This window comes from Aquarana catesbeiana, linkage group LG13, assembly GCF_042186555.1.
Source record: "Aquarana catesbeiana isolate 2022-GZ linkage group LG13, ASM4218655v1, whole genome shotgun sequence".
NCBI lineage: Eukaryota > Metazoa > Chordata > Amphibia > Anura > Ranidae > Aquarana > Aquarana catesbeiana.
This window is the reverse complement of record NC_133336.1, coordinates 34,205,133-34,222,438: the sequence shown is the minus strand read 5'-3', so window position 1 is coordinate 34,222,438 and position 17,306 is coordinate 34,205,133. Positions and strand designations below refer to the sequence as shown.

Here is a 17,306-nt window from a genome sequence, read left to right as displayed (position 1 = left end):
GCGTCGATATAAGGAGAGTATTTCATAATGAGCTAGTATGCAATGCACCCCCCAATCAATGCATCCGGCCCCCTGATCTACATGCAGGGCGGTGGACACATGGATACCAATCAGACCAATCACCCAATTGGCTGAAAGGAGATTCGATGAGATTAGCCGCCAGGAGAAGGAGGAAGACACGGGAGAAGCGAGGAAGCTGCCCAGAGGGCTGCCCGCAAGATAGGGTAAGACTGCTGCAGGGCCCCGACTACTGACTGACCGACCCGGGGGGCAGCAAACAATCTACCCCAAACCCCCCCCCCCAAAAAAAAAGAATAACACCAGCCGCCACTGCCTATTACAGAAGGTACAGGGAGATTTTGTCAAACCTGCACATACACTATATTGCCAATATTGGGACACCTGCCTTTACATACATATGAACTTGAATGGAATCCCAGTCTTAGTCCGTGGGGTAATATATCGAGTTGGCCCACCATTTGCGGCTATAATAGCTTCAGCTCTTCTGGGAAGGCTGTCCACAAGGTTTAGGAGTGTGTCTATGGGAATGTTTGCTCATTCTTCCAGAAGCGCATTTGTGAGGTCAGGCACAGATGTTGGACGAGAAGGCCTGGTTTGCAGTCTCCACTCCAATTCATTCCAAAGGTGTTCTATTGAGTTGAGGTCAGAACTCTGTGCAGGCCAGTCAAGTTGCTCCACCCCAAACTCGCTCATCCATGTCTTTATGGACCTTGCTTTATGAACTGGTGTGCAGTCATGTTGGAACAGGAAGGGGACATCCCCAAACTGTTCCCAAAAGGTTGGGAACGCGAATTGGTCCAAAATGTCTTGATATGCTGACGCCTGATTTGGTGATTTGGACCAGTGCACAAAGCAAGGTCCATAAAGACACAGATAAGACAGTTTGGGGTGGAGGAACTTGACTGGCCTGCACAAAGTCCTGACCTCAACCCGATATAACACCTCTGGGATGAATTATTGCCCCGTACACACGGTCGGACTTTGTTCGGACATTCCGACAACAAAATCCTAGGATTTTTTCCGACGGATGTTGGCTCAAACTTGTCTTGCATACACACGGTCACACAAAGTTGTCGGAAAATCCGATCGTTCTGAACGCGGTGACGTAAAACGCGTACGTCGGGACTATAAACGGGGCAGTGGCCAATAGCTTTCATCTCTTTATTTATTCTGAGCATGCGTGGCACTTTGTCCGTCGGATTTGTGTACATACGATCGGAATTTCCGACAACGGATTTTGTTGTCGGAAAATTTTATCTCCTGCTCTACAACTTTGTGTGTCGGAAAATCCGATGGAAAATGTCCGATGGAGCCCACACACGGTCGGAATTTCCGACAACACGCTCCGATCGGACATTTTCCATCGGAAAATCCGACCGTGTGTACGGGGCATTAGAGTGGAGACTGCAAGCCAGGCCTTCTTGTCCACATCAGTGCCTGACCTCACAAATGCACTTCTGGAAGAATGGTCAAACATTCCCATAGACACACTCCTAAACCTCGTGGACAGCCTTCCCAGAAGAGTTGAAGCTGTTATAGCTGCAAAGGGTGGGCCAACTCCATATTGAACCCTACGGACTAAGGCTGGGATGCCATTAAAGTTCATGTGCGTGTAAAGGCAGGCGTCCCTATACTTATCTAAAGAATGTTTTATAAACCAAACCCTTAGTGTGTACCATAGGCTGGAAGAGTGTATTTGTCATGTTACTACAGCCCCATTCAGTCCTTCACTGTATAACCCTGAAATGATCCAGCTTTCAGGGTTTGGCGTGAATAGGCACAGCACTTTTACAAACCTGCTTTTTTATGAGATATTCAGGGACTGAAGCAGTGCTTTTGAAGGTGTTTTCAGTAAACTGTATACTTTGACACCTTTTTAGTGCACAACCTCCCTTATATATTACATTTTATTTTAAGCAAGTGAAAGAGGTGTGATCTGGTTTTTAGTGAGTTTTCTAAATTGTGTGTTTTAGGTGAAGAACTTGCGGTCCACTGTTTCTCGGGCAGCCATCGGGTGTTTAGGAGACATGTTTACACACCTAAAGAAGAACATGGACCATGAACTGGACAACTGTGTCCGCGTACTTCTCCACAAAGCCGGAGAGCCAAACATCTTCATCCGAGAAGATGTGGATAAGGCCCTTGGCGCGATGATACAACATGTGACGCCGCTGCGTGTTCTAGCCGCGCTCATAAATGGAGGGCTCAGGTAAAATGACACACTTTGACTTTTGACTTCCTTTGTATTCAGGGGCCAGAGTTTTAAAGCAGCAGTGTGACCTTACTGCTACCATAGTGCTGCTTTTCTAAATAATAAACCTCAGCACATATCTAAAGTCTACACACCCCTGTTAAAATGTCAAGTTTCTGTAATGTAAAAAAAATGAGACAAAGTTAAATAATTTCAGAACTTTTTCCACCTTTTTATGTGACCTATAAACTGTACAACTCAAGTGAACAACAAACTGAAATCTTTTAGGAGGAGGGAAGTAAAAATAAAAAAATAAAATAATATGGTTGCATAAGTGTGCACACCCTTAAACTTATACCTTGTTGAAGCACTTAGCATGGCACATCTTGGCAATATTTGCCCACTCTTCTTTTCAAAAACACTCCAAATCTGTCAGATTGTGAGGGCATCTCCTGTGCACAGCCCTCTTCAGGTCACCCCACAGATTTTTAATCGAATTTAGGTTTGGGCTCTGACTGGGCCATTCCAAAACGTTAATCTTCTGGTGACATCATTTCTTTTGTTGATTTGGATGCATGCTTTGGGTCGTTTTCATGCTGAAAGATGAAGTTCCTCTTCATGTTCAGCTTTCTAGCAGAAGCCTGAAGGTTTTTTGCCAATATTGATTGGTATTTGAAACTGTTCATAAATTTCTCTACCTTGACTAAGGCCCCTGTTCCAGCTGAAGAAAAAACAGCACCAAAGCATGATGCTGTCCCCACCATGCTTCACTCACTGTGGGTATGGTGTTCTATTGGTGATGTGTTGTTTTTGCGGCAAACATATCTTTTGGAACCATGGCCAAAAAGTTCAACCTTGGTTTCATCAGACCAGAACACATTTTCCAACATGCTTTTGGGAGATTTCAGATGTGTTTTTGCAAATTTTCACGGGGCTTGGATGTTTTTCTTGGTAAGAAAAGGATTCCGTCTTGCCACTCTACCCCATAGCCCAGACATTTGAAGAATACAGGAGATTGTTGTTACATGTATCACACAGCCAGTACTTACCAGATATTCCTGCAGTTCCTTTAATGTTGCTGTAGGCCTCTTGGCAGCCTCCCTGACCAGCTTTCTTCTAGTCTTCATCAATTTTGGAGGAACGTCCAGTTCTTGGAAATGTCACTGTTGTGCCATACTTTCTCCACTTGATGACTGTCTTCGCTGTGTTGTTATATCTAATGCCTTGGAAATTCTTTTGTACCCTTCTCCTGACTGATACCTTTTTAACAATGAGATCCCTCTGATGCTTTGGAAGCCCTCTGCGGACCATGGCTTTTGCTGTAAAATGCGACTAGGAAAATGTCAGGAAAGTCCTACTAGAACAGCTGAACTTTATTTGAGGTTAATCCGAGGCAATTTAAATAATGGCAGGTGTGTACTGACTCCTATTTAACATGAGTTTGAATGTTTATGCTCAATTCTGAACACAGCTACAATCCCCAGTTACAGTATCTCACAAAAGTGAGTACACCCCTCGCATTTTTGTAAATATTTTATGATATCTTTTCAGGTGACAACACTGAAGAAATTATACTTTGCTACAATGTAAAGTAGTGAGTGTACAGCTTGTATAACAGTGTAAATTTGCTGTCCCTTCAAAGTAACTCAACACACAGCCATTAATATCTAAACCACTGGCAACAAAAGTGAGCACACCCCTAAATGAAAATGTCCAAATTGGGCCCAATTAGCCATTTTCCCTCCCCGATGTCATGTGACTTGTTAGTGTTACAAGGTTTCAGGTGTGAATGGGGAGCAGGTGTGTTAAAGTTGGTGTAATCGCTCTCTCTCATATTGGTCGCTGGAAGTTCAACATGGCACCTCATGGCAAAGAACTCTCTGAGGATCTGAAAAAAAGAATTGTTGCTCTACATAAAGATGGCCTAGGCTATAAGAAGATTGCCAAGACCCTGAAACTGAGCTGCAGCACGCTGGTCAAGACCATACAGAGGTTTAAAAGGACAGGTTCTACTCAGAACAGGCCTCGCCATGGTCGACCAAAGAAGTTGAGTGCATGTGCTCAGCGTCATATCCAGAGGTTGTCTTGGGGAAATAGACGTATGAGTGCTGCCAGCATTGCTGCAGAATTTGAAGAGGTGGGGGGTCAGCCTGTCAGTGCTCAGACCATACGCCGCACACTGCATCAAATTGGTCTGCATGGCTGTCGTTCCAGAAGGAATCCTCTTCTAAAGATGATGCACAAGAAAGCTCGCAAACAGTTTGCTGAAGACAAGCAGACATAGGCATGCGCAGGAGGTGCGCCGAGTGTGCCTGGGAACACCCTAATTAGCCCATGCACACAGGGCTGGCACTAGCTCTGTGCTTTCCACTGCGAGGGTCACTGTCACTTCTACTTATGTATTTAGAAGTGACAGCGCACCTCTAAGCAGCTGCAGCGAACCCTCCCTGCCATCCCCGGGTGCAGCAGCTGTGATATCCAGGAGGGTGGGGAGGTGCCGATGGAATTGCTAGTTCAGGGCATCCAGGCATTGCCCTGCTGCAATCTCCGGCAACTTTGGCACCTCTCCCCACCGTGCACTGCCTGTCACACTGGGTAGAAGAGCCAATGAAGCTTCCACTAAGCTCCTCCTCGGCTCTTACCTGCCTAATCACAGACCCTGCAGAGGAGCCTGGGAGGAAGAATATCTCCTGCCCCCCATTGAGCCGCACTGTATTCGAGTTTTGGTGGCATTTATACAGCTGGGGGGATCGGGCAGAAGATGATTTACAGTAGATGGGGGGGGGGGGGGGGATAGGGGGGCTTGTGATAGGTTTGAGATGCCAATCCAGTCTAGGATGTGGGGATGGGAGGCGGTAGACTGCTGACCCCTGATCTCTGTAAACCGTTGACCCCTGAATTCCACACACTGTACACTGCACACCCCTGTACACTGCGTGCCCCAACAGCACGCACCCCTGAACACTGCACGCTGTACACTGCGCACCCCTGAGCTCAGTAACCTGTACACTACGCACCCCTGAGCTCAGCACCCTGTACACCGCGCCCCCCCTGAGCTACTCACCCTATACACTGCACACCCCTGAGCCCCCTAACCTGTACACTGCGCACCCCTGAGCTCCGCATCCAGTACACTGCGCACCCCTCAGCACCGCACCCTGTACACTGCGTACCCCTGAGTGCCGCACCCTGTACACTGCACACCCCAGAGCTCTGCACCCTGTACACTGCGCACCCCAGAGCTCTGCACCCTGTACACTGCGCACCCCAGAGCTCCGCACCCTGTACACTGCGCACCCCAGAGCTCCGCACCCTGTACACTGCGCTCCCCAGAGCTCCGCACCGTGTACACTGCGCACCCCGGAGCTCCGCACCGTGTACACTGCGCACCCCGGAGCTCCGCACCGTGTACACTGCGCACCCCGGAGCTCCGCACCGTGTACACTGCGCACCCCAGAGCTCCGCACCCTGTACACTGCGCACCCCAGAGCTCCGCACCCTGTACACTGCGCACCCCAGAGCTCCGCACCCTGTACACTGCGCACCCCAGAGCTCCGCACCCTGTACACTGCGCACCCCAGAGCTCCGCACCCTGTACACTGCGCACCCCAGAGCTCCGCACCCTGTACACTGCGCACCCCAGAGCTCCGCACCCTGTACACTGCGCACCCCAGAGCTCCGCACCCTGTACACTGCGCACCCCAGAGCTCCGCACCCTGTACACTGCGCACCCCAGAGCTCCGCACCCTGTACACTGCGCACCCCAGAGCTCCGCACCCTGTACACTGCGCACCCCAGAGCTCCGCACCCTGTACACTGCGCACCCCAGAGCTCCGCACCCTGTACACTGCGCACCCCAGAGCTCCGCACCCTGTACACTGCGCACCCCAGAGCTCCGCACCCTGTACACTGCGCACCCCAGAGCTCCGCACCCTGTACACTGCGCACCCCAGAGCTCCGCACCCTGTACACTGCGCACCCCAGAGCTCCGCACCCTGTACACTGCGCACCCCAGAGCTCCGCACCCTGTACACTGCGCACCCCAGAGCTCCGCACCCTGTACACTGCGCACCCCAGAGCTCCGCACCCTGTACACTGCGCACCCCAGAGCTCCGCACCCTGTACACTGCGCACCCCAGAGCTCCGCACCCTGTACACTGCGCACCCTGAGCTCCGCACCCTGTACACTGCGCACCCCTGAGCTCCGCACCCTGTACACTGCGCACCCCTGAGCTCCGCACCCTGTACACTGCGCACCCCTGAGCTCCGCACCCTGTACACTGCGCACCCCTGAGCTCCGCACCCTGTACACTGCGCACCCCTGAGCTCCGCACCCTGTACACTGCACACCCCTGAGTACCGCACTCTGTACACTGCGCCCCCCTGAACCCTGCACTTTATTCACTACGCACTCCTGAGCTCTGCACACTGCACACCCCTGAACTCCCCGTGGTGAAGTTCCTGCACTTGAGGAAAAAAGACATATATACATACACACACGCATGTGTGCTTGAGCTTTGGGGTGCACACCCTAATGTAGTTGGCTGCGCACACCTATGCAAGCAGACTAAGAACGTGGATTACTGGAACCATGTCCTGTGGTCTGATGAGACCAAGATAAACTTATTTGGTTCAGATTGTGTCAAACAAGTGTCAAGTGTGTCTTTTTTTTTTTTTTTTTATTAAAGGTTTTTATTGAGTACAACAGAGAGGGCAAAATAAGGGCAACAACATACATTTGTACATGTAAGAATGGCCTATATAGAAGAGTGGCAAGAAGAAATTGCTTGCAGTTTGCGAGAAGCAATGTGGGGGACACCACAAACATGTGGAAGAAGGTGCTCTAGTCAGATGAGACCAAAATGTAACTTTTTGGTCTAAAAGCAAAATGCTATGTGTGGTGGAAAACTAACACTGCACGTCACCCTGAACACACCATCCCCACTGTGAAACATGGTGGTGGCAGCATCATGTTGTGGGGATGCTTTTCTTCAGCAGGGACAGGGAAGCTGGCTAGAGTTGATGGGAAGATGGATGAAGCCGAAAACAATCTTAAAAGAAAACCTGTTAGAGACTGCAAAAGACTTGAGACTGGGGCGGAGGTTCACCTTCCAGCAGGACAACGACCCGAAACATACAGCCAGAGCTACAATGGAATGGTTTAGATCAAAGCATATTCATGTGTTGGATTTAGGTCTGGACTTTGACTGTACCATTCTATTTGAGAATCTGTGGCAAGACTTGAAAACTGCTGTTTACAGACGCTCCCCATCCAATCTGACAGAGCTTGAGCTATTTTACAAGGAAGAATGGGCAAAAAATACACTCTCTAGATGTGTAAAGCTGGTAGAGACATCCCCAAAAAGACTTGCAGCTGTAATTGCAGTGAAGTATTGACACAGGGAGGCTGAATACAAATGCACGCTGCACTTTTCACATTTAAAAAATTTTTTTTTTTAAATTTGAAAACCATTTATCATTTTCCTTCCACTTCACAATTGGCAACTTTATGTTGGTCTATCACATAAAATCCCAATAAAATACATTTACCACTTTGGTTGTAACATGACAAAATGTGAAAAATTTCAAGGGGTATGAATACTTTTTCAAGGCACTGTAGTTGATATATCTAACAGAGATTATACAGTCAGATATTTTTTATATTCCCTGTTCCCATTAACCCACACATTTTGACATTATGTTCTTTTGTTGTTCTTCTGCTTCTATACAACATTTTGGGTTGTGTCTCCATAGCCATTTGAACACTACAGTGAGGAAGTGCACAGCCCAGCACATGTCGGACTTGGTGGAGCGAATGGGGCCTGGACGGGTCCTGTCTGGTATAAAGGACATCACAGATCGAGCGTTGCCTGCTATATGCAAGTTTGCTCAGGATAGCTCTCAGGAAACTAGGTAAGAAGTGCCATGTGGATGTGCCAAGCGAACATTCTGCACCATGCAGTTTGTCCCTGTACCCATTAAATCACCTGGATGTGCAGTTACAAATTGGCATTGATGTACAGCTTAAAAAACAAACGCAAGAGGGTGCCTCCATCTAGGTGTAGCTAGTATGCGTGTACCGGTGCAAAATACTGACTGGGGATGCAGATTGATTGATTATTTTTTGGTAATTAAGAATAAGCAGTGCTTGTTTATACGCCTGTGTGTACAGGCACAGTGTAAACAATGGGCTGCATTTTAGATCAGTAAAAAAAAAAAAAACGCTGTACTGAGCTTTTTCAGGCTGCAGTGTGACGACATTGTGGTAGTTGGTTTGTTTATGACCAGGGCTTTTTTTTTAGCGGGAACGTGGAGGAACGCAGTTTCGGCATCTCAAGCACTAAATGGGGTTCTGGGCTGCGCTGGAGGGTCTATTGATGCCGACTGCAGGTGGATCTATTGTCGCTGGGGGGGATCATTTTGTTGCTAGGGAGGTCTATTTTTGCTGGGGGGATCTTAAGTTAGTAGGTGGTCAGTTATTGCTGGGAGAGATCTCCTGTTGAGGGGAGGGGTCCCTTGTTGCCGGCTGCTGGAGGGTCTATTGATGCTGGCCGCTGGGATATCTACTGTATTGTTACTGGCGGGGTTTATTGTTGCTGGGGAGATCTATTGTTGGGGAATCTATTGTTACTGGTGGGGGTTCTATTGTTACTGGTGGGGGATCATTATGTTGCTAGGGGGTCAATTGATGCTGGCAGGAATCTACTCTTGAGGAAAGAGTTTTTTGATGCTGACTGCTTGGAGATGTGTACTGTATTGTTATACTGGGGGTCTATTGTTGCTGGGGGGATATTTTGCTATGGGAGATCTATTGTTGTTGGGGGATCTATTTTGCTATGGGGGCATCTATTGTTGCTGGTAGGGGATTCTGTTGCTGGTGAGGATCTTATGTTGCTAGGGGGTCAGTTGTTGCTGGGAGGGAACTACCGTTGAGGAAAGGGTCTGTTGATGCTGGCTGCTTGGAGATGTGTACTGTATTGTTATATTGGGGGGTCTATTGTTTTTGGGGGATATTTTGCTACAGAAGATCTATTGTTTCTGGGGGGATCTATTGCTGTCTGAGGGGATTTTTTTGTTGCTAGGGGGGTGTTCTTGTTGCTGGTTACACAGGGTCATGCTCAGAGATGGGTAGGGGATGGAGACAAGGGGTGACTTGGAAGTGGGGAGTACCTGCATCTATTTCCTGAGAAAAAAAGCCCTGGTTATGACCTGTGTGTTCATTTAGTCTTTAAAGGGGTTGTAAACCTTCACGTTTTTTTCACCTTGATGCATCCTAACTAAAAAAAACAAACCTTTTACGATCACTTTTAATGCTTTTGTTGCAGATTCTATGGCCGAAAGATGCTTCACTATATGATGTCACATCCCGACTTTGACAAAATGCTTCACAAATATGTACCGAGCAAGGACTTGCCTTCTATAAGGGACGTAATTAAACATATACAGCTCAAGGTAAGGAGAAAGATAGTCAAAGCAGGTTTCAGGAGACCACGTCCCAAAGGATATTGCTGACCGAAAACCTGGTCTGTGTTCTGTTCTCTATTTTCCAACAAACTAGAGACGGAATGGTGCCCTGTTACTGCGCCATAGGAAATTATTCTCAGATTGCCCAATCTGTACACGTTTGGTAGGGGAAAGAGGGAATCATCCAAGGGTCTGTTTGTTCATTTTGGAATAATCAGACCCTTTGTGTATGGGAAGTCTTGTATAAACGTGGGTGTCCCTGGTGTCAGTCTTGTCATTGTGTATTGTCTGTGTTGTACAGGGTGTAGGAGAGATCCAGGATGCACCATCTGCCCGTGGAAGGAGATCCTATCATCGCAGTGTTAGCAGCCTGAGAGCTTCTTCTGTTTCGCAGAATGCTCACAATACACTGGAGAGGTATGCTGAAGTGATTTCCTTTCGATATGTTTTGAATTGGGTTACCCACAGATATGACTAATTCTGTAGGTCGGGGACAAACTACTGGTCATAGATTTTTGTTTTTTTTTAAATGATTGAAGACAAACTAACAGCACAGAGGAAAATCTATATGTACATAAGAGATCTCGATACATACATACCGTATATACCCGAGTATAGGCCGACCCAAATATAAGCCGAGGCACCTAATTTTACCACAAAAAACTGGGAAAACGTATTGACTCGAGTATAAGCCTAGGGTGGGAAAATGCAGCAGCTACTGGGTAAACAACGCCCATTTGCAGCGTCACTGTGCCCATTTGCAGCCTCACTGTGCCCATTTGCAGCCTCACTGTGCCCATTTGCAGCCTCACTGTGCCCATTTGCAGCCTCACTGTGCCCATCTGCAGCCTCACTGTGCCCATCTGCAGCCTCACTGTGCCCATCTGCAGCCTCACTGTGCCCATCTGCAGCCTCACTGTGCCCATTTGCACCCTCATTATGCCCATCTGCAGCCGTACCTTTGATTGCTAAAACAGCGGGTGTCTCCCGCTGTGTCATGCAGTCTGTTCGGCTGTCCAATGTAACAGAGCCCCGCCTCCTCCTTGTCCGTGATTGACGGAACACTCAATCGAGGCACCTAATTTTACCACAAAAAACTGGGAAAACGTATTGACTCGAGTATAAGCCTAGGGTGGGAAAATGCAGCAGCTACTGGGTAAACAATGCCCATTTGCAGCGTCACTGTGCCCATTTGCAGCATCACTGTGCCCATCTGCAGCCTCACTGTGCCCATCTGCAGCCTCACTGTGCCCATCTGCAGCCTCACTGTGCCCATCTGCAGCCTCACTGTGCCCATCTGCAGCCTCACTGTGCCCATTTGCACCCTCATTATGCCCATCTGCAGCCGTACCTTTGATTGCTAAAACAGCGGGTGTCTCCCGCTGTGTCATGCAGTCTGTTCGGCTGTCCAATGTAACAGAGCCCCGCCTCCTCCTTGTCCGTGATTGACGGAACACTCAATCGAGGCACCTAATTTTACCACAAAAAACTGGGAAAACGTATTGACTCGAGTATAAGCCTAGGGTGGGAAAATGCAGCAGCTACTGGGTAAACAATGCCCATTTGCAGCCTCACTGTGCCCATTTGCAGCCTCACTGTGCCCATTTGCAGCCTCACTGTGCCCATCTGCAGCCTCACTGTGCCCATCTGCAGCCTCACTGTGCCCATCTGCAGCCTCACTGTGCCCATCTGCAGCCTCACTGTGCCCATCTGCAGCCTCACTGTGCCCATCTGCAGCCTCACTGTGCCCATTTGCAGCCTCATTATGCCCATCTGCAGCCGTACCATTGATTGCTAAAACAGCGGGTGTCTCCCGCTGTGTCATGCAGTCTGTTCGGCTGTCCATTGTAACAAAGCCCCGCCTCCTCATCCGTGATTGACAGAACACTGATGTAGTTTCCCAGCATTGTGTCAGTGTTTTTCCATCACGGACGAGGAGGAGGGGGGGCTTTGTTACAATGGACGGCCGAACAGACTGCATGACACAGAGGGAGACACCCGCTGTTTTAGCAAAGATACGTCTGCTGTACGGCTCACTCGAGTATAAGCCGAGGGGGGTTTTTCAGCCTAAAAAAAAATGGGCTGAAAAACTCAGCTTATACTCGAGTGTATATACGGTAAATATTTTCTGTGCAGAAATATAACTTTAACAGTCACATATTCTCTCCCTTTACTTTGAAACACAACAAGTCAAGAGGCGCCTCCTGGGTGCAGTCGTTTTTATATATAAAATATCACTTTATTAAAAATTAGGTAAACTCACATGAGTAAGCAGTCGCTATGATTGCGAAATGCGTCAGATGATCTCTCTACACTTCTGCTGTAATGTTCTGTACACTTTTTTGTGATCCAGCTTTTAATAATAAAAGCACTTATCATCAGACCGGTGTGCGGCTTCCAGATTTCCTCGTTCTCCTCTGCTTCAAACTCACATTTTAGCAGGCAAAAACAAGCATGGTATCAGAAGTCATGGATGACGCTCCCGGACCTGTGCCATATGCCGTCTATACTGTAGCTGTAATCAGTACTCTTCCGTGTGTTGTGAAAGCCGGCTACGGAAGGGGGCCTCAGAACGAGGCTCGAGACACAGGAGACGGCCAAGGTTTACTGACAAAACATGGAACATTTACTGGCGGAGCACATTTTTTATAACCAACCTGAGAAATTACAGAACTCCTATTGAAAACTAACACAGTGAATATTTGAACAGTATAAACATGATATGGAAACACTGACAATACCTATAACAAAGTAATTTGCTTAATTTACACTTAAAAAGTCAACACAGCATGAAATTATCAGCCCCTGATTTTTACTGGCAGTTGTAAAAAAATCACAGATTTTTACAAACTGTCAGTAAATTTACTGGCGGTTGGCAACCCTGGAAGACGGCTGACTGCAGGGGGATGAAAAAAAAAAAGAAGAAAATAAATAAATGCGCAGGAAAAAAAATGTGTATTTTTTTTTCTTCAGCATCCTGCAGAGCATTACACCCATAATCAGTGGGTACACTTGCCATGCTCCTGCGGACTCTTGTGCCAGTGGACTATGAGTGTGGTGATTACTGCAAATCTGTCTGCCGCGGTAGAAGACGGTATTTGTAGTTCATTCATTCACAGACCTCAGTAGAGTCTAATGGGTTACTGGAGCTTTCTTCATTCAGCCCACTTCTAATTATTATTATTTTTTTTTTTCTGCAGCGCAATGTACAGAGATCTGAAATCTGTGACAAACTAACATACAGAATAATTTGCCATCATCAAGGGAGACAGGCAGAAGGTATCTGTTGCTGACCCTGAACAACATCAAGCCACTAACACTGACAAAGAGATACTAACAATTCAAATAAACATCTTTTGTAAAGAATAACCGGTGAAGTATTAAAAATGAATAACTGTATAGTTTTCTATTTTACCGTGTGTTATCGTGAATCGTTTTTGTGATCCATAAATACTAAATGTCTAAAGGCAGATGCCTCAAAGATAGTACAGCTACTGTACTTTTTACTAATAGAGATTTGCTTTACTTTATTATTTCATGTATATTTTGTTCTATATATATCTATATGTGTGTGTATATCAAGAAAAGAGCATTTCTTTAGTAAATGAATATGGAACCATTTAAAGCATGTTTACACCCAAAAAACAAACGTGTATTTTATTGAAGCTTACCGGTCCTTAGGTGAGGTGACTGCGTTAGTTTTCTTTTTTTTCCCCTCATTTACCTTCTAAAAACACAATCCCCGTCCACGGTTTGCTACTCTCACTCCCTCCACTATGTCTATAGAGGAAGCCATAGTTGTCACCCCAGGACAGGACTACAAATATGTCTTCCTTCTCCATCTCCATTACATGGAGGGTAGGGGAATCAATCGTTTACAGAAGATAGCTGGTAAAGGAGAAAACTTTGTTTGCGATCTCAGTACTAGGGTTGCCACCTTTTCTTCAAGTCAAACCCAAAAACCTTAGCGGAACACAGGAATTTTTTTTTTTTATAGTATAAACCAGGGATATGCAATTAGCGGACCTTCAGCTGTTGCAGAACTACAAGTCCCATGAGGCATAGCGAGACACTGACAGCCACAAGCATGACACCCAGTGGCAGAGCATGATGGGACTTGTAGTTTTGCAACAGCTGGAGGTCCGCTAATTGCATATCCCTGGTATAAACTATACATATATTTTGCTATTAAATAACATTTCTAATCATATGAAGTTAATAACAAGAGTCCCCCTTTACATCAGAGTCCAGAGAGTTCCCCTTTTACATCTGAATTCGCACAGTTCCCTTTCACTGTAATGCCCCGGTCGGATTTTCCGCTGGAAAAAGTGCGATCGGATTGTGTTGTCGGAAATTCCGATTGTGTGTGGGCTCCATCTGACTTTTTCTGTCGGAATTTCCCGACACACAAAGTTTGAGAGCAGGATATAAAATTTTCCGACAACAGAATCCGATCGGTTTAATTCCGATCGTGTGTACACAAATCCGACGCACAAAGTGCCACGCATGCTCAGAATAAATTAAGAGACGAAAGCTATTGGCTACTGCCCCGTTTATAGTCCCGACGTACGTGTTTTACGTCACCGCGTTCAGAACGATCGGATTTTCCGACAACTTTGTGTGACCGTGTGTATGCAAGACAAGTTTGAGCCAACATCCGTCGGAAAAAAACCATGGATTTTGTGGCCGGAATGTCCGATCAATGTCCGACCGTGTGTACAGGGCATAAGGGGAGACTCTGCAGATTCTGATGTAAGGGAGAACTCTGGGGACTCTAACATAAGGGATGCTCTGGGAACCCTGATTTAAGGGGGAACACTGAGAACTCTGATGTATGGAGAGGACTCTGATGTAAGGGGGAACACTGAGAACTCTGATGTACGGAGAGGACTCTGATGTAAGGGGGAACACTGAGAACTCTGATGTATGGAGAGGACTCTGATGTAAGGGGGAACACTGAGAACTCTGATGTACGGAGAGGACTCTGATGTAGGGGGAACACTGAGAACTCTGATGTACGGAGAAGACTCTGATGTAAGGGGGAATACTGTGGCCTCTGGTGTAAAGGGGAACTCTGATGTAGAGGGTGCTCTGAGAACCATGATTTACCTTAGTGTACTCACTGAGAGGCAGGAGAGAGAAGGGGGGGGAGACTTCAGTCACAGACAGGGATGGATGGTGAGCTCACGCACCCCTTGGCAGTCAGCACCTCTCATCCAGATGCATCTGGAAGCCATAGTCCGGTCTAAATAATGCGTCCGGGTTTCAGGCAGTCTGAAACCTGGATGCATGATTCCAAACCCGAACTGTCCGGGTGAATCCCGGACAGGTGGCAACCCTACTCAGTACACAGGAAGTGGTAAGGACTGGCAGGATAAACCGGTATTTTCTCTACTTTCTGAAGAAGTCATCGGCCTGGAAAATTAAAAAGTAATGCAGCTACCACATCTAAGGACTGGCAATATAGAACATTTTTGTTCATGTTTTTGGATATCCTTTAAGCCAGCCATGCAACCAAGTTGAGGATGCTTTGTGTGTGGCTTCTGTAGCACCTCATTAATCTTGACTTCTCATTTGTGCCTTTTATAGTGTCTTGTTGACTTTGTTAACAAGAATGATCATATTGCAGTTATCGGTCTGTTCATGTGACCTTTCTGCTATCGGGTTGCTAAGATAGGTGGACATACACAAGCAGATCACTAACCGTGAAGGACTGGTGGTGGGAAAATGCCCATTCTAGTTGCCGTTGTATTGGTATATCTGATCCCAGACTCTGGACACCGTATCACAATCTGTACACAGGTAATGGTTCTCTGCCTGTGTATGGCTACAACCGCTAAGCAGACACAAAGATTTCCAACATGTAATGATCCCTACCAATATGCCCTTGGGAGTCAAAGCAGGCCTTGTACAAAAAAAAAAAACATTTTAACACATTCTACTTTGCTTTTGGAGCTATGTAATATAAGTAAGATGTGTAAAATCATAACCTGTTACAATGTTACAATTTAAAGGCACACTATATTACCATAAGTATTGTGACGCCTGCCTTTACACGCACTTAAACTTTAATGGCATCCCAGTCTTAATTCATAGAGTTCAATATTGAGTGGCCCACCCTTGGCAGCTATAACAGCTTTAACTCTTCTGGGAAGGCTGTCCACAAGGTTTAGAAGTGTGTCTATGGGAATGTTTGACCATTCTTCCAGAAGCGCATTTGTGAGGTCAGGCACTATTGTTGGATGAGAAGGCCTGGCTCGCAGTCTCCACTCTAATTCATTCCAAAGGTGTTCTATCAGGTTGAGGTCAGGACTCTGTGCAGGCCAGTCAATTTCCTCCACCCCAAACTCGCTCATTCATGTCCTTATGGACCTTGATTTGTGAACTGGTCCAAATCATTTGGTGGAGGGGGGATTATGATGTGGGGTTGTTGTGCAGGGGTTGGGCTTGGCCCCTTAGTTCCAGTGAAGGGAACTCTTAAGAGATCAGCATACCAAGATATTTTGGACAATTTCATGCTCCCAAGTTTGGGGATGTCCCCTTCCTGTTCCAACATGACTGGGCACCAGTGCACAAAGCAAGGTCCAGAAAGACATGGATGAGCTAGTTTGGGGTGGAGGAACTTCACTGGCCTTGACTTCAACCCGATTGAACACCTTTGAGATGAATTAGAGCGGAGACTGTGAGCCAGGCTTTCTCATCCGACATCAGTGCCTGACCTCACAAATGCTCTTCTGGAAGAATGGTCAAACATTCCCATAGACACACTCCTAAACCTTGTGGACAGCCTTCCCAGAAGAGTTGAAGCTGTTATAGCTGCAAAGGGTGGGCCAACTCAATATTGAACCCTATGTACTAAGACCTCATAACCTATGTTACAATATGGATGTCTATTGCATGCCTGATTTCAGAACCGATAACCCAGTCCAGACTGGACTGTTGGTCATGTGATGTGTGATGTCAGTAATCTCCCGCGTTCCAAAAGGTTCCAGAGCCTGTAAGGGAAGTATGCACTTAGTATGTAAGATGCTTTCACACAGCCTGAGTATGAATAAATAATGCAGCTCCAGAATACACTTCACACAGAGAATGCAGGGTGTGTGTGTGGACCAGATAGTGACAATAGGTATTTGATATTATTAGCTTTAAAATGGATACGATTTTAGAGCTTTTTAAATGTAAAATGGTTTAAAATGTTTATAATGCAAGGCCCTCTTTGAGAATTAAAGTAGCAATGTATATTAGACGATTTGAGTATAGCGCATGCGGACCATAACTACCTTGGCTGGGGTGTATAATAGTTCTCATTCAGCTGATCTAGTCTGAAAACGTTACTTGGCTTAGTGAATATGCTTAGCTCTTTCTATACTTTGTTGTGAAGTTCCACAGTCATCTTGTTTATTCAGTGGTCGTGCTGCTACAATAATGGGGACTAGATGTTGGCCTAGGACTATTGGCAGCACTGAAGCCACCAACATAATTCCATGCCACAGTGATAGGATCTAGTTTTTTTTTTTTTTTTTTTTTTTTTACAGAAACCAGATAGTGATTGTGTAAAATTAAGAAAATATATACCGTATATACTCGAGTATAAGCCGAGTTTTTCAGCACATTTTTTTTGTGCTGAAAA

General features: G+C 46.5%; 1 protein-coding gene across 1 annotated transcript in view; it reads left to right on the top strand.

Moving 5' to 3' along the window:
• TOGARAM1 (TOG array regulator of axonemal microtubules 1) overlaps positions 1–15,786 on the top strand; it is an 89,811-nt gene extending 74,025 nt beyond the window's left edge. Inside the window, exons 14-18 of the mRNA XM_073610115.1 lie at positions 1,995–2,230; positions 7,967–8,125; positions 9,538–9,664; positions 9,978–10,093; positions 12,877–15,786. Coding sequence (XP_073466216.1) covers positions 1,995–2,230; positions 7,967–8,125; positions 9,538–9,664; positions 9,978–10,093; positions 12,877–12,913 — 675 coding nt within the window. The 3' untranslated portion in view covers positions 12,914–15,786. The remainder of the gene's footprint in view (positions 1–1,994; positions 2,231–7,966; positions 8,126–9,537; positions 9,665–9,977; positions 10,094–12,876) is intronic.
• The last annotated feature ends 1,520 nt before the right edge of the window (positions 15,787–17,306 follow it).